The following is a 20,893-nucleotide window of genomic DNA, read 5'->3' as shown; positions in this document are numbered from 1 at the left end:
GATAACGGGGTCAATCCAGTAAGAGGCTATAACATTTGTAATTATTTATGCACCCAACATAGGGACACCAAAATATATAAAGTGAATATTCACAAACCTAAAGGGAGAAAATACAGCAATACAAATATATTGGGGACTTTGATACCGCAATACATCAATGGATAGATTTGCCACCCATGGAAAATCCAGGTTAGATGGACTTAGAAGATAAACACAGGACATTCCATCCCAAAACAGCAGAATATACTTTCTTCTCAAGAGCACAGGAATATTCTCCAGGATGGCTTATATGTCAGACCACAAGGAAAGTTTTAATATATTTAGGAAGACTGATACCCTCTCAAACATTTTTTCTAATCATAGTGGTATGAATTTAACCAAGCAGGTGAAAGACAGGCCCAGAAAAATGCACAGCAAATGAACTAGGATCTGAAAACTATAGGATATTGATAAAAGAAATTGAAGAAGACTCAAATAAATGGATAGAAACTCTGTATTCTTGCATCAGAAGAATTAATATTGTTAAAATGTCCATACTGTGCAAGGCAGTCTATAGATTCAGTATAATCCCTATCAAAATTCCAAAGGCATTTGTCACAGAAATAGAACAAATAATGTTAATATTTGTGCCACAAATATTTGGGTCACAAATGCCCCAAATAGGCAAAACAGTGTTGAGAAGAACAAAGTAATAGTAACCAAAACTGTGTGGTTTTGGCATCAAAACACAGAGATCAGTGGAACAGAAATGAGAGCCCAGAAATAAACCCACATACGGTCAATTAATTTACAACAAAGGGGCCAAGAATATACAATGGGGAAAAGACAGTCTATGCAATAAATGGTGTTGGGACAATTGGACCGTCACTTGCCAAAGAATGAAACCATACCTCTGTGTTACCCCATGCAACAAAATTAAGTCAAATAGATTAAAGATGTGAGACTGACACGTAAAACTTCTAGAAGAAAATAGGGGTGATGATTTTGTGGATTTGACAAACAAAAGGCAACAAAAGCAAGTAGAAATGATGGGACTATGACAAGCTAAACAGCTTCTGCACAGCAAAGGAAAACAGCAAAATGAAAAGGCAGCTTACTAACTAGGAGAAATTATCCGCAAATCATGGACCTGAATTCATACTTCTTGATCCCTTAGCTATGCATGAGCAGAGCAGTCCACAGACAAGGGGATAGTCAATGACCGGCAAGTAGTATTTGAGTAACTCCTCTGGACCCGTTCTTCACATGTGTTATCTTGGCAAATTTTATCACTTTGAAGTAGGTAATGATAATCTCTATTTACATTATACCTTAAAAAAAGAGTTCAGGGCAATAAATTGTATTCCTATCTTAAAATGTACATTACTTAAAGAAATACTTAAAGGGGTAAAATGAACCATGGTATTTCTTCAAAGTTCTTTCTTAAGTTTCGGTAATATTTGCTCAGTCAGGGCATAATAGAAGGATAATTTTTGAAAGCCCTGACTCTCATACAAACGCAAAATGAACACATCAGAAGTTTGATTTAACTTGTAATTAATGGACAAACCAGTAAAATGTTAAAACCAATTCAAAAGTAATTCCAGAGGACAGATGAAATAGGCCTGGGAATGCTGAAGGATATAAAGTAGGCTCCTTCCACAGCCTGGGGAGCAGCGGGGTCTTGATATGACAGCCCTTTCTATGACCAAGTTGTAGGGTAAGTGATTGTCAGGCTTTTCTGCCCTCTCGCCGTTAGGATTGATGATGGATCCCTGTGGTCCTGAATGCATGCCTGATGGCGGGCACCTGGAGTAGGGTGTGGGCATACGTAGGTGGGCTGAGACTGGGCCTATAAGGGCAGTGTCACAGGGAAAGGAACTACCAGAAGAATACGTGAGAGAGCGGAATGGAACCAGCAGAAGAGAGAGAACGAGACCACGAGAGAACGCTGGAGAGCCCAGAAAGAGTGAAGATTCGCTGGAGGTTTGGGGACTGCCAGCCTCCTGGTCCCCTGGGACCCCTGCCTGCCATGTACCTGGCAAAATCCCAAATAAAGTCTGAAAAAGCCTCTGAGGGCCCCAGGACTCTCCTTTACCCCTCTGCATAGGATCATAGAGATCTTGCACTGTGCCCATCCTGCCACTACAGTTGGTGTAAGTCAGCAGGATGATTCCATGCAGATGGGTATGGAGCCCTCTGAAGACTTAAGGAGGGACTGAGGAGTAGCAGACTGAGCCTGTGACAGCGCTGGAGGCACCATGGCAGCACAGGTGGTGACCAAAGACAAGGAGCTGTGGGAAGAGCTAAAGATGCTGCAAGAGTGCAGCATCAGGGGACCAGGTCTGGAAAGGGCAGGACGAGACCTCGAGTGGAGGAGGAGACAGCCCTGGAGGACCAGCCCACCACCCCAGAGGCAGCAGAATCATAGACGATAACACAATTCAGAGTTCACCCAGTGCTGACGCAGGGAAAAGCTAATGGACTTGGACTGAGAAATCCCACCAGAAGGCGGAGAAACTTTGGCAGGTTAATGTAATGTTTTTGGGACCCTCGGGGTGGATGGTATCATTTGTAAACCCCAGAAGATGAAAATCAAGGCATGGGGCAGGCGTGAGAAGAGCCCATGGTTGCCTGAGGGAAGAGCCCTTGCCAAGTTCTCTGCAGCCAGGCAGAGATGTATTAAAAAAGTGAACTTAGAGACGGCAAGAGCTGGTGCTAAAATTGGGAAGCCCTGAGCAGCTGTTAAGCAGCCTAAGTATGCTAAAGAAGGTCAGTGCAGTGAGTCTTTTAAAATCACCTGTGGGTGATGCCCCTGTTCATTGTTAAGTGAGGGTAAGGAACCCATTCTTGAGGGACGGGTGGAGAACTTGGCTTGTGGTGGAGCCCACAGCTAAAGAGGGGACCCAAGAGAGGCCGCATGTGGAGTTTGTATCCTGGGTGCCCGACCCATGTGCCTGTGCAAAGGATTGGCCTGAGTGCAGGGGTCTGCATGTCATACTGGTGGCTATGAAAGCTGAGTGTTGGAATGACTGCAGATAGAAAACGTGAGGATTAGGTGATTACCCCCAGAGAGTACAGAATCACCAATCCAAGAGTGAGTGCATCCTGGGGGTGGATGTGGCGTGTGGCTTGTGGCTGAGGCCACAGCCGGAGAAGGCTAGGAAGCCAGATGGCTCCTGACGTGTGACGGCAGAGGCCTGAGTGGTTCCCCCGCTTGCATGAGCAATGCCTTTGGCAGCAGACATGGTGCTGTGGAGTACCGCGGAGTATGGTGGAGTATGGTGGAGTGTGGCGGAGTACAACTAAAACACCAACACGGCTGCTTGAACTAGTGATGAACCTACCTGATTTGGGATGGTTGCATTACACAAGTTCTGCCCAGGCCCCAGGCCCCTAATCACAGTCAGCTCTCCACAGCCAATTTCTGTTTCTAGAACAGAGCTGCAAAATAGAGACAAAGAAAGGCAGAGATCTGCAGAATCAGAACCTGGGAAGAGCCGGTGATCTTTTTGTCCACTTAAAGTCTTTTGCAGTTTTTCCAGCCCAAAGAAAGGAATGATACAACAGGAAGCAAGAAAAGGAAAGATGAGGTATAGAGACCAAGTGCTTTTGGTCAAAAAGTGGTGTTTTCCTTTTTTCAAGGTATTGCCTGGAAAATGGCATTTATTTTATTGAATCCTTTGACTTCAGTTAGGGAAGTCTTATTTTAGAAAAAAGAGAAAAGAAAAAGCGATGTCAAAATGTTGGTGTTGGATTTGTCTTGACTCACTTCATAGTTTTTAGGTAAAAGCTTTGGTCTTGCAGAAAGCAGTTTTACATTCAGGTAAGAATCCCTAAGATCATTTCCCTTACTGGTTTTAATTTCTGTTTATTAATGTCATTTAGGGGCTTGGGTTATAATTAAAAGCTGGAGGGGACCTACTTTTAATTTTGTTTTAAATGTCATTGGAGAAGTAGTAACATGGTTTTAAATATTGCTTGATTATTGAAATGCATTAATTGAGATGGTTTCAAGAATTACGAGGACTTGTTACAAAATCCTGTGGTCCCGACGAATTATCAGATTAAAGTGGTGAGGTCGCTTTTGGAAGATGACTCAGGCCCTGGTAATTGCCACATGAATGTTTATGGGAATTCTCTTTGGACAGTAAAATGGACGAGGTGGAATCATGAGGGACCCTGGGAGTGACGGTCAGTTCATTTGAATATGAAAAAGAATGTGGGAGTAACGGAATATAATTTTCTCATTGCTTTTTGGTGTGAGTCAGAGTTTAATAAATATTTTACTGGTGTGCCCAGCGTGCCTGCTGTTGTCTTTCAGCCCACAGGTTTAACAACTGGCATTTACTGGCCGCCTCCAACTGCTAAGGCCCTTCATATTCCTGCATTTTTAACTGATGTTTTGCACACATGGTGCCTTGATACTTATAAAAATGTTACTAATTGCTCAGAAAAAAAACAACTTCACTTTGAACTGAGACTAGGATTTGCTTGTAAAAAGTCTGTATTTCTGATTTATTATACCGATTGTCACAAATATATGTGTTCCTTGCACAGCTTAATTTGTAATGGGGACAAACTATTTAAACTGGAAAAGAAGGTAAAAGTAAGTTCATAGTCAGTGAAAGTGTTCACTGAGTTTTATTTCTTAACAGTGCTGTTTGCCTACCACGAGGATACTGTTAAGTAATGTTTCTGGAAATGGCACATTTATGGGCATGAGGGTACACAGGGGAAGTGTTGCCCCCATTTCTATATGAGCTGCTTTTGGTGTGAAATTTTTGTTTGGGTATGGCTTTCTGGACTAGTCGATGCATCTCTAATGTTTTTATTTCCACAAAAGGCGGGCAACCTTCTGCAGTTACCCTTAGAAATCTCGGAAAGGTAGAAAAAATAATTCTTAATGTGAATGTAGAAGACAAGAGCCTGGGCTAATTGTATGTTTTCGACATTTCATAAAAGCAGATTTGTGGGCTGGATGTGGTGCCTGAGACCAGCAACTGGGTCAGACTGAGAAATTGAAAAAAGGAAAACCCACATGCACATAGCACATGCTCCTGATGTTCAGTACAACGGAGTGAGAACAATGGTGCCACAAACTGAAAGTGAAAGGAGGGGTGCTGCCCACACTGAGGAGGTACGCAGGCTGTCACTGTGCTTGCCTCCTCCCCAGCCCTCCGTCCTCAGCCCACCTACTCAAGAAAACCCGTTCTCGGCATTGCCAGCAGCTGCGCCACTGCAGCCAGACCTCATTCCGGGTTGGGGGGTGGTGACTAGGGGGCGCAAATATAGTCTTTCTTAGATGATTTTGGTCATTTTGCTCGCTCATGGGTCATGGCTACAGATGGTTCCCATGCTTGAACACAAATGCTCATATGTGAAAAGCATTCCTCTTCCCTTCCTATCTGCCCACTCAACCCCTCTACCTGAGTCTTCCCCTGGCATAGCCTAAATCTTTCAGGAGATCAAAACCTGAGCTTACACTGCCATCTAATGGATAGCACATATTTTAGGGGTGACGACAGTTGACAGCTACTGAAACTGTGTTTTGATTCCTTGATGAAAATATTTCGTGAGTTGACAGAGTACATGTTGCTCTCACTGTCCAGCTCCTTGTTAGTTGATTTGAAGCATAGGTGGGCTTTTGAATCACTCAGAATATGTCTTGCTTTTATTGACTAGGCCGTCACTTCACTGGGTACGTTTAAGGCTAAAATCTAGTTATTGGGAACAAACATTGAAGTTTTGACTCTGTTCTTTGTTGCTGTTGCCACAGTGTTTCTTCCCTTCCTGGTGCTCACGGGAAGCAATTGTCTGTGTTCTAAATCAAGTCTCCACCCTTCTCCTAAATTTGTGTCTTTCTAAATTTGTGGTTGTGGTTTTATTTCATCCCTAAGATTGTCCAGTTCCTTACTTGTCGGTGTGCCAGATTCTAATCGCTACTATTTCCTGCAGCCTCTCTGAGGCTGTTTCCCTACTGCGGCATTGGGATGTTGAACTCACTGTGTTGTTGGCAGAATCAAGTAAAATGATACCTAGAACATTTGTCTGTGAACTCTAAAGACCTGACTATGAAGAATAATACCAACAGCAAATAACAATCTTGAATATTTATTATGTCGGAGACTGCAAACCTTCACTTGCATTATCAACTTTAATCCTCCAACTGTTCCTCAAGGGTCACTTATTTCTCTTGAATAAAGGAAAACTTAAGAGAGGATAAATAATTTCCCCAAGGGTATACAGACCAATAACAGTGAACATTGAGATTGACCCCAGAGCTGTGTTTTCACAGGAACTTGTTGTTAGCCTTCCCATTATATCAATGTATCGATACCTCAAAAAGCAGGGGACAACCTGCTTTGTGGATGTGCTCCCCACTGAGCTTCCTGGCTCCTGGCATTGTCCTACATTGTCTGTTTCACAGTCATTGTGTGGTATTTGTATGAAAGACCAGTAATGTATTTAGGCATATATTTTGGGATAGAACATTGACTGGGAGACTTCTCATTGCAAATAACACAAAATGAAAATTGCTATTGACTTAAGCAAAAAAGAAATTTATTTTCTCATAATGGAGAAAGTCCAGAGATGGCGGACTCTGACTGCTGAGTCTGTGACTCTCTAATGTCACCCAGATGTCAGGACCCTGGCTTTGCTGTCAGCTGCTCTTAGCATGACTGATGTCCTTCATAATTGCAAATAGTGCTGGAAATTTCTGGTGTTGGAACAATATCCAACACATAATAATACTATCATAAAAATATAATAGTATTGAAATAATTTTAATACACAACCAATAAAACACAATGATATCTAGAGGTGGAAAGATGGCATCTCTTTTGATTTTCCTTCTTAAAAGTATGGAGCCCTTTTCTAGAAATGTCCCAGCAGTTATTCCCTCAGACATCATTGGTCCACACAAGATCTCTCAATGAGGAGCAAGGGGACAAGGGTCAGTGTGAAGATCCAGAATATTCGCTGTTTCCCGGGAAGGCAGGCGCACGTGCTGGGAGGGGTTGTCCTGTGCTGGGAGGGGTTGTCCTGTCTGAGCTGGTGGAGTAAGTTTGTTGTGTCAACAACCAGCAGTAGCTGTTGATTTGTGATAATTGTGTCATTTGGGGCAAATTATTTGACTCCTCTGTGTTAGAATCCTGTCATGTTTAATATAACTAAGGAGGAAATCCTGATCATTTGTAGTGACTGGTATCACATACACAGTAAAAGACAAATACAGCTGTTTTGGGTTTTTTTTTTTTTTTTTTTTTACTAATTATATTGAACATGATTTAACATGGGGACAGTGTGGGCTTGGCCATTGCACCTGGGACGCAGCTACTGGGTTTCTGAGTGTTATGTCTGCACATTATACTTTCTGGCTTCACGTGTTCTCATTGAATCCCAGGTTCTTTTTTGATACCATCAGTTCTTAACTCTGGTATCTTCTCTCACACTTGTGCTGGGATTTTGGGGGCTGGCGGGGAAGTACCCAACCAAAGTAAAAGGGCAGGACTTGAGTGAAGCCAAGGTCCCTTTCTGGTCAGTGATATCTTTAATGTGTGAGTTTTGCTTGGAACTGATTCTTGTTAGATGGGGATTTCATGATGCCATTGAATAATTCACAAAATCTGTTAACAGTAGGGATTTAGTTGATATTAAGAGATTCTGTAATGCTTTTTGATTCTGGGAAGATTATTTAGCTTTCTGAACAAGCGAGTATTAAGACTACTTAGACGCCAGTTCAGTTATCATGCAGTGGTGAGGTTGGCAGAGAAGCAGCAGACCCGCCACGGGGCACGTCTCCCATGTGCCCAGGATAGGCCAGTAGTTTACATCCTGCCCTTCTCTCAGTTTAGACTGAGCTTGTGGCTCCAGGCACGGCGCTCCACACAGATGCTGCCCACCAGCTGAGGCAGAGCTTTGGGGTGTGGCCTGTGTTGTCCAAGGGAAGCATTTCTGGTTACTTAGGTAGGGCTCAACCCAAGTGGATGCTCAGTCATTAGATCCCAAAGTTGTAACTTGGAAGCACGATGTGCAAATAAATAAAAGGAGGAAAACTCCCAAAGGTGGCAGGATTTTATTACTAAGTAAAGTATCAAACCAGCATGAAGAATCCAAACCAAAATAAACTTCAAAAAATGCAGAGGTCCTTAGCTTCCCCTGAAGACTGCTGTCTGGTAAAAACGACCAACAAGCTCATAGATCACACACACACACTCCCTATACATGAACACACAATATACCACACACACAGACTGTGCATATACACACTGTACGTTCCAAAGACACACCATATACACATACTATGTGTGTACGCATTTACCCACACACACACACTTACACCATACCCCACAAGAAGATTCGGACTAACCTTTTAACTTCTGAAGCCACTGGGAAAAGGTTTAAGACTGAGTTAGTCTCTGAGTTACTGAAACTAATGGCCATGACCCTCTTCTGTTTCATCTTTTGTCTGGCCCTACAGAGCAGGGTATTCCTCCCTCCTGATCCAGAAAGCGAGCTTCCCAGTGAAAGGGTAAATGCAGTAAGGGGGGCCGAGGGGATTCTCTCTGACAGAGGTGCTGACCCAGCAGAGGTTGAGTCCAGATCTAAGTGCCGGGTTCAGAGAGGAGGTCGTGGAGAGTCAAAGTCAGAATCACCCCTGTGTGTGGGGAGGATGACGGGGCAAAGGGACTCAAACGAATAAATAAATGAATCTATCTAGAAGTTGACCTTAAAAATGTAGGTGAGGGGGCCTCCGTGGTGGTGCAGGGGTTAAAGACAGCGCTATCAAACTCTTGTCAGCCACTGCAGCACAAGTTCAAGTCCACTGGCCAGGGAGCTACCCACAGGGAGCTACCCACATGGTACAGCAGACCTCGCCTGTCTCGCCCACTGCTCCCCTCAGCAGTGTATTTCAGTAGATCTGCCTGTTTTGCTCCCCACTCTGTCTCTGGTGGATCCTCTCACTCCCCACATCTCAGTTCTTATATGCATAAATAAATAAATAAATAAATAAATCTTTAAAAAAATATAGGTGAGAATGTGAGCAGCAGAAGGGATCTAGACTGCTCTCAAAGGCTTTCCTTGAGGTTATAATAGACAAGAAAATGCAGTTTTAAGCAGTGTATTCTTCTAATGTCAGTCAGCTGATACATATGTCTTAAAACAACTTTCGTATACATAGGTCTTTAATAAAAAACATTTCAGCAGTCTGATTTGATGTTTTTATTTTATTATTTTAAAAAAAGATTTATTTATGCGTAGATGAACTGGGGTATAGGCCAAAGGCGTGGGGGGTGAGAAGATTCACCAGAGACAGAGTAGGGAGCATGACAGGTGAATCTACTGAAATACACTGCTGAGGGGAGCAGTAGGCGAGAGGAGAGAGGTCTGCTGTGCCATGTGGGTCAGCTACCTGGCTGGGGATTGAACTTAGGGTGCACGGATGATAGCACTGAGACTTAACCCCTAGGCCACCAGTGCGCCCCTGCTTTAATGTTTTGAAGTTTCAGTGGATCTAAATTTTGGTTTTACATGTCTACTGAGGGAGTGACTTCAGATTTGAATAGATTTTTCAAAAAAAAAATCATCTTCTTTAACAAATTCTTTTATTGTTGTGATTTCTTTTTTTTTTTTTTAATAAATCTGCTATCTTACATACATAAAGTATCTACATCAGGGAACTGGCTGAGCTGTGTGTAGGGAGCCCCTTCTGTGGCAGCATGTGAGGTGTCATTGGAAGGGTTTGTGTTTGTGTTTATGAAACTTGGTACTGCCAGACAAAGATCACAACTGTGGTAATAGACTTAAATTTAGATTCAAACCTTTCTTTTCTCGCAGGAGCAAATATCCCCAGAAGGACTTAGAAATGCTGTTCCCAGGAATGAGTGCCGATTTTACAAGTGAGAATTTTTCAGCTGCCTGGTATCTGATTGAGAACCACTCGACTACCAGGTGAGTGGGGGTTGGTCGGTGGCTGCAAATGACCCCCTGGGATGCAAAGTTATGTGGGTGTTGGGGGACTGGCTCTACCCCTTGGGCAGACTTTGGGTGGCACAGGAATTCCTTATGTATAAAATGGGATCATTTATAAAAGGATCATTATTTCCTTTGTTTCGTCATTTGTGCAACTCATTAAGGCTTTGGGGTCCTCTGCTGGCTGCCTGGACTGATGTGTCTGAGTGTGAGCTCTCCCTATGCAAATGGCAGAACTTTTATATCCTGGTGGAAGAGGGAACACACCTCCTTCCCTAACCAGAGAGCAAAGGATGATGGGTTGGTGACTGTTTTGCAAAGAGGTGGCTGAAAAGTAGCCAAAAATTGGACAAGATCATCTATCCAAATTCAAGTGCTCATTTCTATGTGCAAATTCCAGTCACTCCCTCTCACTACAAGAGCAGGTTTGTAATATCTGCAAAGCTGGCTTAAGATAAAATTTAGTAAAAATATTTGAATCAATGGATAACTTATTGCTTCAAATTGGTATTCTTGAAAAGACAGCTTGTTAAAATATAGCCCGGGAGAAGTTCTCCCTTTATCTGTTAGGATGAATAGCATTTGCAGAAAACCTGATGAAAAGTTGGCGTGAACATGAAGTCAGTTGACCTGTTTTTGAGCAAAGCCTGACATCTTTCAATGAAGATGGTTCTGATTTTACATTGTAGATGTGTGTCCCCTGGCTTTATTATAAAGGCAGCATTGATCTCTGTTTCCTGTGTAGGACTAGCAGGCACTCAAGAATGAATATGTTCACAGTGTTATAGCCAGCTTTTCTTAGCTCAAATGGAAACAAAACTTGGGAAACGCAGAGGCCTGCCTGTGTTTTCTCTGTGTGTGATGTAGAGATAAAATGGTACCATCTTCTCAGTTTCTTAAATTGTGAATTTAAGAATTTCTGCAGTTTCTGGTTTATGTCAGAGGACTCGGTGTCTGTGGTGAGTATAACTGCACCTCACAACTGAATGTCCTGGGGATACCACCTCTTCCCACCCAGGAGATGATGCTGGAAACTCTGGCAGTTCATAGTTATAATATATACCAGTCCTGAAAATCTCCACACGTGTATTTACATTCCAAGTAGGTCTCGCCTATTTGGAGGGACTGATTGAGGGCCTCACACCTCTTAGTGCTACTGAAATGTTGGTGCTCGGGCTAAGTGACAAGTTGAGTTCCAGGTAAGAATTTGGAAACTTTCTGCTGTTCTCTAGTTACATGTGACCTGTGTCATCTGGATCTGGCCTAACACAGGCTTTAGTGTTTCACATTGAATGTGTGATCTTATGTTTTCGTTGTTTGTTAGGCGTCTCAAGCTTGTGATTTCTGTATTTCTTCTCAGCTTTGAACAGCTCAAAATGGCTGTCACCAACCTGAAGAGACAGGCCAACAAGAAGAGCGAAGGCAGCCTGACCTATGTGAAAGGGGGTCTCAGCACTTTCTTTGAGGCGCAGGATGCCCTCTCAGGTAAGGCGACCCGGGGAGCCATCTGCTGGGCTCCCCCACCGAAACCTGACCCAGTGCGTGAGGGTGTTTACAGGGTGCGACATTCGGCCTGTATTTATAGAAGCAGAGATCTAAAATGTGCCATAAATATTTGTTGCAGACCAGGCTGGAATCTCTTTGAAGGCCTGGCACTTTAAATATTTGTCTCTGAGGCTTTTGTTGACCCACCATGCACGTATGAAATAGGAGACCACTTTGCCTCTCCTCCATTCCAATCTCCAGGGCCAGTAAGAAATTAAATCCTAATGGGTAAAATTCAAGAATTTTGGAAATCCTTTTATAGCCATCGGTATCTTCCATGTGCTAATTCTATAAATGTGACCCATCGTGTGCCTGGTTTTCAAAGAACTGGAGATCGTCTCTCATTCTTTGTAGCCGCCAGCCCACCAGGTCCCATCACACACACTCCAAGTTAACCGTCCACCATCCCTATTGTCTTCTTCACATGTGAGGGAATAGGTTTAAATTGAAGAACAGCTTCAGATATTTTGGGGGAAGATGTTGGGTAGGTTTTATTTTTTCCTTTCCAAATTTTCTTTGGTTGAATAGAAATCAAATTACTGTTTATTTAGGAAAAAATAAAACACATTGATCAAATTTAACCAAAATTTTTTTTTTAAAAACAAAGCCACTTAGAACCAAGTCCCTATAAGTTAAATACCAGTAACTCTAAGTGTTGACTCAGAGGCCACACTTTCTTCAATTCAGAAAGGCTTATTTTTATTTCTTATTAACTTGTATTTTGCAAGCACAGATATCCTTTCATTGTTTTTAAAAGCCCTTTCCTCCCAGGCCAAACATGCAGAGCTGATTTCTAACAATTTAAACATGCATTTCAAACAGCTCTTTCCTTGCAGATAAAGGTTAGGTTTTTAAAGGAGCAAAACATGAATACCAAGAGCAAGAGTAGAGATATGAGCTAATTTTTTGACCTGCAATGTTTGATGGTGTGCTTTCCTTATTTCTCTGTCCTTCCCCATGTTCTTAGTTACCAACAGTCACGGTGTGTAGGAATATTAGAGATACTAATATGCCTAGGGACCTTGTAAATGATGATTTGTCGTAGGTGATCACCAGGTCGCAGAAATTATCCTAAGTATTTCATTTAGCAAAAATACACGTTTGACTTTTCTCTCCACCCTTTTCTAAAAATACCGACTTGTATACACAGCATATTTGTGTGTGTTTATTCGTGGGTCTGCCTCTGTAAATGGTTTCACTTGGCCTTTTTTGAGAAATTTTATTTGTTGCTTTAAATTGATGGTATCTATCAATTGTATATGACGGAAAACTCTTTTGATTGTTCCTTTTGGTAATTATTTTAATGTATGGCATTTGACCTATTAGTAGGCATTTTTCTAACTCTATTCTTAAATTTGCTTTAGAAGTATATTTGTAAACTTAAGTTTAGCCACTAAGCAAATGGCTATGTAGCACCTAGAAAGTGATTTTAATTGTAAATTTGAAAATTTTGGACACAAATGCATTTATCTAGCCCAAGTTTTGTTGTTGCAACTGAAATGCACAATACAAAAGTATTGAGTAGATAATAAGCAACAACTACCTATAATCCCACTGTAAATATAACCATATTATCCTCTTGACATATTTCCTTTTGATACTTATTTTTCTTTTTTTATATGAGCACATATTACAGAGTTGGAATTATGTTGTATATGCAATTGTATATGTCAGAAAATGCTTTTCTTTTGATTTCTCCTCTTGATAATTATTTTATTATATGGTATTTGATTTATTAATAGTAGATATTTTTCCAACTCTAGTCTTTTTTTTTTAAGTAGCTTTTTTTTTTATTTATTTATACAAGCACTGGGTACAGTCAGAAGCGTGGGAGGGTGAGAGAATTCACCAGAGCCAGAGCAGGGAGCAGAGCAGGCAGAAGGGCCGAAGTACACTGCTAAGGGGAGCAGCGGGCGGCAGGAGAGGTCTGCGCGCCATGCGGGACCCTCCTCCGGTGGCTGGGGAGCAGCCGGGGATCAAACCGGCACTGCAGAGGCTGCGGGCAGCTTCGCAACCCAGTGCTCAACCGCTGCGCCACCCAGAAGGCCCTTTCCAACTCTAGTCTTAAGTGAAACTGAGCTGTAGTGTTTAAAATGCATTTCTGGCCAAGTCTTGGTATTACTGTTCTGTAGAACTATATGGATCTGCTCTGTGTATGTCTGGACTATGAAATGGGCTCTGTGGATTAGGAATTATGTGGTCAAAATTTTAAAAAGCTAATACATAAAATTGCTCAGATAAATGGTTTTGCTTTTCTATTTTGAAAGATTGCAAACATGCTAAAAGTAGAGAGAACAGACAGTTGCCCAGTACACTTGTCACCTAAATTACCAGTTACTATTTTTACATAATTGTTCCATCAGTGTTGGCTCGCTTGTGTTTTGCTGAGCTCAATCAGTGAATCTCAGGTAGCTTGACATTTCTCTCCAATATACCTTAGTATGAGTCCCTCCAAATAACGGGGCATTTACCTACATAGCCACAGCACCATGAACACCACTAATAAGAATTGAAGTATTTCTTCAATATCACCTAAGTTTTGCTTCATATTCAAACTTAATCAGTTACCATCCAGATTTCTTTCTTATAGTTTGGTTTGTCCAAATCACAAGTCACATAAGGCATTTCACTTGATTTTTTAAAGTATCTTTAGCCTCTTTTAAACTAGAACAGCTTCTTTACCTTCCCTTCCCTGTTTTTTATTTTTTATGCTATTGATGTGTTGAAGAAGTGAGGCTATTTGTCCCGTAGGATATTCCACACTGGATTTGACTGATTACTTCCTCATGGTATCATTTAACTCCTCTTTCTCTTCCTTGTGTTGCTTGGACTCAGATAATTGAACATTAGATAAGATTGTTTCAGCATTTTGGCCACACATAGTGCCATGTGCTTCCTGTTTCACCTCATCAGAGGTCATTAGTGTCTGTTGTTTCTCCTTTACAGACACTGTGATGGAACAGTGTGTTCAGGTGGGGTGCTGTCTGGCAATTGCACATGCACACATGTACACACACACGTACATAGACACATCTGCACAACATATTTTGGAAATTTCCACTTTCTGGGTTTTGTTTTGTTTTGGTTTTCCCCTGAATTTCTCATGTGTTTTAGCATAGCATTATAATTTTTAAACCATTTCAAATTGATGTTATAGGCCCTTTTCATTATTAGTGTAGTTTCCTTTCACATTCTACTTGACTTATTTATAGATTTTTTTTAGTGATACCTTTTACCTGCTTTTAAAATTTGAAATTTTAATTTTTTCCCTTGATCAGTTTGTAATGAATTTTTATTTTTTAAATGTGGTTTCTGGTCTTACAGTAGTATAAAAAGAAAATGTGTTTCTTAGTATATGTCCATTTTCTGTAACTGTCCCAAAAATTAAAAAAAGAGAGAGGGCATTATTCTCTCTAGGCCACACTTTCTGATTAATGATCAGTGTGAATAACTCATCAATGAATGATTATCAATGTCTAATTAGTTAAATCCAGGTTATTTATAATAAACATCCGACAAATCACTTTCTTTAATTTTGATTCTGTTGGTTGTTCTTTGAGTGTTAAACATGCTTATTTTGTAACTTGGGTAACTTGGATTCTTTGGATATTAATATGAGAATACAATACAGTCTTATTCCACTTAACAACAAGGATATGTGCTGAGAAATGCATTGTTAGGTAATTTTGCTATTGTGTGAATGTCATAAAGTATAATTACACAAATCTAGACAGCACAACCTATTACCTTGGCTGTGTGGTGCAGTGTTGAGACAACCCTTGTAAATGTAGTCTTAACATCATTAAGGGCTACATGATAATTATTGGCAATTCCCAATGCCACCCTCATTTTTAATAATTTTCTAAAAGGACTCATAGAACTTACAAAAAGCTGTGATACTCACGGTTGTGGTTTATTGCAGTGGAAAGATAAAATTAAAATTAGCCAAAGGAAAAGATGCCTGAGGCCAGATCCAGGAAAGTTCCACCTGGGAGCTTCCAGTGGTGTCATGGACAGCACAGATTTTCCTGGTTACCATGTGAGATTGTGTGTGCTGAGTATTGCCAACCAAAGGATCTCACCCAAGTTTGGCATAGAGTTTTTATGGGGACTCTATCTACAGAGATAGTTGACTGTCCTTGTAAATGAGCTCCATCTATAGTTTCTCCAGAGGTAGATCTGATGCTGAATGATATAAAACCCTGACTGTAAATTGCTTTGTTAGGCTATATGGTAGAACCCAAGGACCCCACTTAAACAAAGATGCCCATTTTTTAATTGGGGAGGACATTGAAAGAGTTCAGAGATTACCTCCCAAGATTTGAGGACAGGACCTCAGTTTTGGCAAGATTAATTTCTTTTCTATGCAATAATATAAAATTAATATTCCATATCCTTTCCATTGTGTGTGTTTGCTTGATCTATATCCAGCAAATCTTTTGACCTTCAGAACTTTTAATTTTCACATCTCTTGTAAGCAACATATGGTAGGATCCTTTTATTTTTGCATTACTCTGAGTCTTTGCCTTTTACTAGAAATGTTTAAGTCATTTTCATTTAGCATAATTAGAACTTTCTCCTTTATTTTGCTGTTCTGTTATTTTTTGTTTTTCATTTTCCCTTGTGCTACATAGCCCATGCAGTTTGCAGATTTGGGAGAAATGTTTTAAAATTTTGTTATAGATTGTCTTTTGACTCTTGTGTATGATTACAGTTTAGTACATTTTATTTCTTAGGCTTTTTCCATTTTTCTGATCTTAATTTATTATGAAGTTATTGACCCCCAACTTCATATTTTATCTTTTATTTTCCAGGTGACTATAGCATTTCTAGATTTATTTTTGCCTCTTGGTTTAACTATAACATATTGATCATATTTAATTGAAATGTAGTATACAGACATGTAAATTTAAATGGCTTTAATGTTTACTGCCAGTCATTTTGCATGTTCGCTCCCTTATCTTTGGGTTTCTTGTTTGAATTCTGCAATAAAGCCTTTAAATTCTTGCATGTCTGGAAACAACTCTTGCTTTCTTTTGTGCTTATTTTCAGAAAACAATCTAGTGCCTTAGTTTTGCAGAGAAGAATCCTCAGCCAGTGTCATTCTTTATAATGTACAGATGATTTGTTTTTGTACATACTTAAAAGATAGATTTGTTTAGCCTTGAATTAAATAAAAAACTACAACACAGCATTTCAAGATAATTTGGAATTTGGACTTGTTTTTATTCATTTTGCCTAACACTTGACAAGTTTTTAGACTCTGTAGATGCATAGCTTCAGTTTTCAACTGAAAGGTGAAGGTCACGATGGTCTCTCTCAGAATGGCCTTGTGTAGATTGTTACTCCTTCCCTTCTGCTGCTGGGTACGGGCCCCAGGGCCCTTTCTGCTTTTTTAGTGAACTACTAAGGCGTCTAGCAGAGTATATCTCAGCGAGTTAGTTTCCTTCTGTTTCTTAGCCGTGCTGAATGTTAGAAATGTGGTCTCTAGACAGTTATTTAAGGAGAGGTGTTGGAGGTGAGAAAAGTGGAGGAGCAGGACTATAGTCCTGAAGATAGTCATGAAAATATTGGAAAGTATTTCCACTCAACGCTATCCCCTGTGTCACGGTGTTGAGCTGGATAGAGATGCCTTTCCTGGCTCCTTTCGGTGTCATTAGTGTTCTCTGTGCTTACATGGACTGGTTGACATGCAGCCCAAGCTGCACTTCTCCCTGTCTCTCTCAGTCAGGCACACATTGGTCGCTTTTACCCTCTCGTGTGGCCTTTATTTTTCTGTAAGTTTCTGTGCTTCTGCCAATTTTGTTTGTTCCAGTGTGTACCCATTTTAGTTACTCATGTGTTTATTAACCTATTGAAATACATTTTTAGAATTTCAATTTCAGGGTTACATTTTTACTCCTCTATGTGTACCCTTGAGTATTTTAGTTAGAACTCCACAAGACAAGAAGTCTGTCCAGCCTGGCTGATCTGCTGGTGTCAACCTCAGCGTGTTTATTAGAGTTTTTTCCTCTACCACATCCTGCAAAAACATCCCCAGCCTTGCACTTCACTTCCCTATGGCCAACACTCTCCCATTCTGCCACCCCTGCAGTCTTACTGAGCTGTAGTTTCTTCCTGGCTCCTGCTCACCTAGTCCTCCCGGGTCGCGGCCGTGTCTGTGGAGCTTCACATCTAAAAGGCTTTCTTCACTTCCTCAGTGTCATCTGCTCATCACCGTTGTCTGGTGACCCTTTTCCTGACTCCTTGAGCTAGTCACCTGCTACAGTCACTTGTTTTTTAGTGGCAAGTACAAAAGGACCCCATGCTCCTTTTGGCATCACTGGGCTAGATCTGCAGGCTTCACTATTCTTTACAGTGCACTAGAGTCAGGAATAGACAGTGCATTGGAGTGTTAGATGCGTGTTGCTCAGTCCTCAGTCGGTGCTCCTTTCACGTGACTTTACTGGCTGCTGCTTCAGGTGTGTGAGCCCTCACTCACACACCTGATGTTCTGGCATCTTCTGTTTGTGGTATACCTTGGTGTATGAAGATAATCTAGGCAATCCTGGTGACCTTGGACTTTTCACCTGAGTGTGAATCCATTCAAACTGTTGGTTTCCTATATAATTGTAGTAATTATTTTATTACTGTGTTTTTTAAAAAATAACTGAGGGAAAAAATGATTCACATAATTTACAGAGTTATCTAGCTGTTTTGGTAAAGGTTTGGTAGAATGAGAAGTAGAAACTAAATGTTGAAGAGCTCTTCAGAAATTTAAACCATGAGCACATCTCACCCTGGTCCTACTCTAGGAAGTAGGCCCCGGCCTGGCTTTGCACAGGTCAGCGGCCAGCATGGCTCTGCTTTTCGAGGGCTGTGTTAAAAAAAAAAAAAGGGAGAGCAAGAGAGAAAGAAGAAGAAGATGTGATGGAGAACCTCTGGCCCTTAGCAGGTCTGCTGTTTGGTTCTTTGTGGAAATAGTTTGCCAATCTCTGAGCTCACTGGGCAGCCTGCCTCAGGCAGTCCTGCTTCACGCTGAATCCTCACAGGCACTGCCCATCCACGCACCCCTCTCTGCCTCATTTCATAACTGCATGGTGTAAATTCATGGACAGATAGTCTACAACACAAAATCAAAATCTGCAAATTTGAAACCTACATTTTACAAGAAAGCTCGATAAAACAATGCAATTATTTCCATGACTCTGGGCAGTCTTTCTCTCTCTCTCTCTCTCTCTTTTGGCTTTGAATGGAACTTTTATACATAGTGTTTTCACATCCCAAATATAAGTTTATGGGGTTCAACTGCTTCACATATTCAGGTTTTAATAGATTAGAAACAATAACAAACCTGTGATCATGTACCAAGTTGCTTATTGAGTTATACGATTTAAAAATGTTTTCAGAGAAAATAAAAGGTCAAGTGAACCAGACATTGGGTTATTTGGTTTAATTTTCTGGAAAATAGGATTGCCTTTATCAGATCTCAGTGTCTCTCGGTCCTCATGCTTGGCTGACAGCTTGACAGTGGCTCTGCTGTGGTGGAGATGGGCGGCAGGAAGCTGCTTTGTCAGCAGAAAAGGGCTGTAAACTGAGCTGGGGGGGAACAGGGCTCACCTCCTCTTGACCTGCTGATCAGTGCTGGCTTTCTCAGCTACAGAAAGTTAGGCTACAGAAAGTAGCATCTGAGGCAGGGCCACTATGGGATGTAAAGTTTTTTTGTAGACCAGATGCAGTGCCCGCTTAATAAAAGGCATCATGGGCTTTTATTTTCTGCAACTAGGAGCGTCAGAAATTCACAGAAGTGTTTAAATAATTAGTGTGAGCAGATCTGCTTGTATAGAACATGGAAAGCTTTTTTGTTTTTCTTTTTTTAAATATTTGAGTGTTTTTTATTATTTTATATATTTTACATCATTTTAAATTTTTGTACAATATGCATTTTCATCTTGATTATAGTTACTTATAGCAGGAATGTAAAGGATCCAAATAGGGGAGGGATCGGGGGAAAAACTTATTATAATAAAGTAAAAATCAAAATCAACAGGCAGCTATAAAACAGACAACAGAGACATACTGCTGGGGTGGGGGAGAAGGGAGTCAGATAAATATTTGGGTGTTTTTATCTATTTTCCTTAAAGACAGGGAAGTTCTTTTCCATTTAACTTAAGTTCAAGTTACATTTTGACTTTGATTTTATGTCACCATAAGCACATCATCCAAATTTGAAACCTTCAAGAAATAACTTTCTTTTTATTCCTGAATCAACCGAGACAGAAATACAGTGGCTGATTTGTATTCCGAAATGTGCTTTTTTTCTCTTAATGTTTCTTCAAAAGAGAAGCAGTCCATTTGTCTTTAAGAATTTCAAACAAAATTTGAATTTGCTTTACCAAAAAAAAAAAAAAAAAGCATAATGAAAGGACAAGATCAGGATTAGAAAATAATTAAAAGAAACAGAAATAGATGCTGTCAGACGTGGAGAGAGAAAATGTTCATAATGCCTTGGAGAAATAAATTTGACCCAGACTTTCTAACCAACGAGTCAAAGGGAGCAGATTGAATTGAAGTCAATTAAAGAAATGCACATCTTTTTCTTTTTTTATCTTAGATAGACTCTTCCCCCTCCCCTGCCTCAATAAATTTGTCACCATGACTGTCATATTGAGACAGAGCTAATAAGTTCCTTTTAACAAATAGTGACTATTTGAATACTAGGGAATCTTAAGAGTAATGTTAATCCAGTGTACTGGCTCTGAAACCTGTGGAGTTACTTATCCTGTATTCCTTGGAATTTTCCAGAGCAAGCAATTTGAAAGAGAGGAATCCTGGGTGTTTGAGCATATGCTATTTTGGAGAGAGAAGAAGGTCTCTTGTATTTGCACCAAAATGCAATTCCCAACTGATAAAAGTCAACGATTTACACTTTACAGATGTGACCACAGAGGCTTAGAGTCTTGCTTACACGGCTTGCCCAGGCAGTAAGGACAGTCTCGAGTAAAGTGTTTTATTCCAGTATCAGAGCTCAGATTTGGGGTTTGGCTGTGTGGCTGTGGTTTGATTTTACTGAGCCACAGTTTTCCAAGTGTGAAATAGAAATGCTACTGGAACATACATCTGCAGCTCTTACAAGATGAGTACTACGTCTTAAAAATGTATGTTTAACTGTGATTATGGCCTCATTCATATTTCCCTAGCTGATTTTATTTTTCTTACTATATTGCAATTTTGAAAATTTGAAATTATATTGGGTCATTTTGTCTTCAAAATTTCCTTAGAACTTCATCTTAGTAAGCCTGATTTGTTTTGCATAAAACCTCTCTTCTTCAGTAGGTGATTTCTTAATCAGTTCCATCAGAACCAGGCAGACATAAACCACTGATAGCAAAAAATGTAATGTGTTACATCC

General features: G+C 40.6%; 1 protein-coding gene across 3 annotated transcripts in view; it reads left to right on the top strand.

Moving 5' to 3' along the window:
* The window catches only part of EXOC2 (exocyst complex component 2), a 206,482-nt gene that overhangs the window by 70,980 nt on the left and 114,609 nt on the right, over positions 1 to 20,893 (top strand). For all 3 annotated transcript variants that reach the window (XM_037519163.2, XM_037519162.2, XM_054698416.1), the window contains 2 exons: positions 9,823 to 9,936; positions 11,318 to 11,442. In XM_037519163.2, coding sequence (XP_037375060.1) covers positions 9,823 to 9,936; positions 11,318 to 11,442 — 239 coding nt within the window. The remainder of the gene's footprint in view (positions 1 to 9,822; positions 9,937 to 11,317; positions 11,443 to 20,893) is intronic.

The sequence above is a fragment of the Talpa occidentalis genome, unplaced genomic scaffold (genome assembly GCF_014898055.3).
Source record: "Talpa occidentalis isolate TD23 unplaced genomic scaffold, MPIMG_talOcc4v2.1 talOcc4.2, whole genome shotgun sequence".
Lineage (NCBI taxonomy): Eukaryota > Metazoa > Chordata > Mammalia > Eulipotyphla > Talpidae > Talpa > Talpa occidentalis.
Note: the sequence above shows the minus strand (reverse complement) of the source record. Positions and strands in the feature narration are given on the sequence as shown.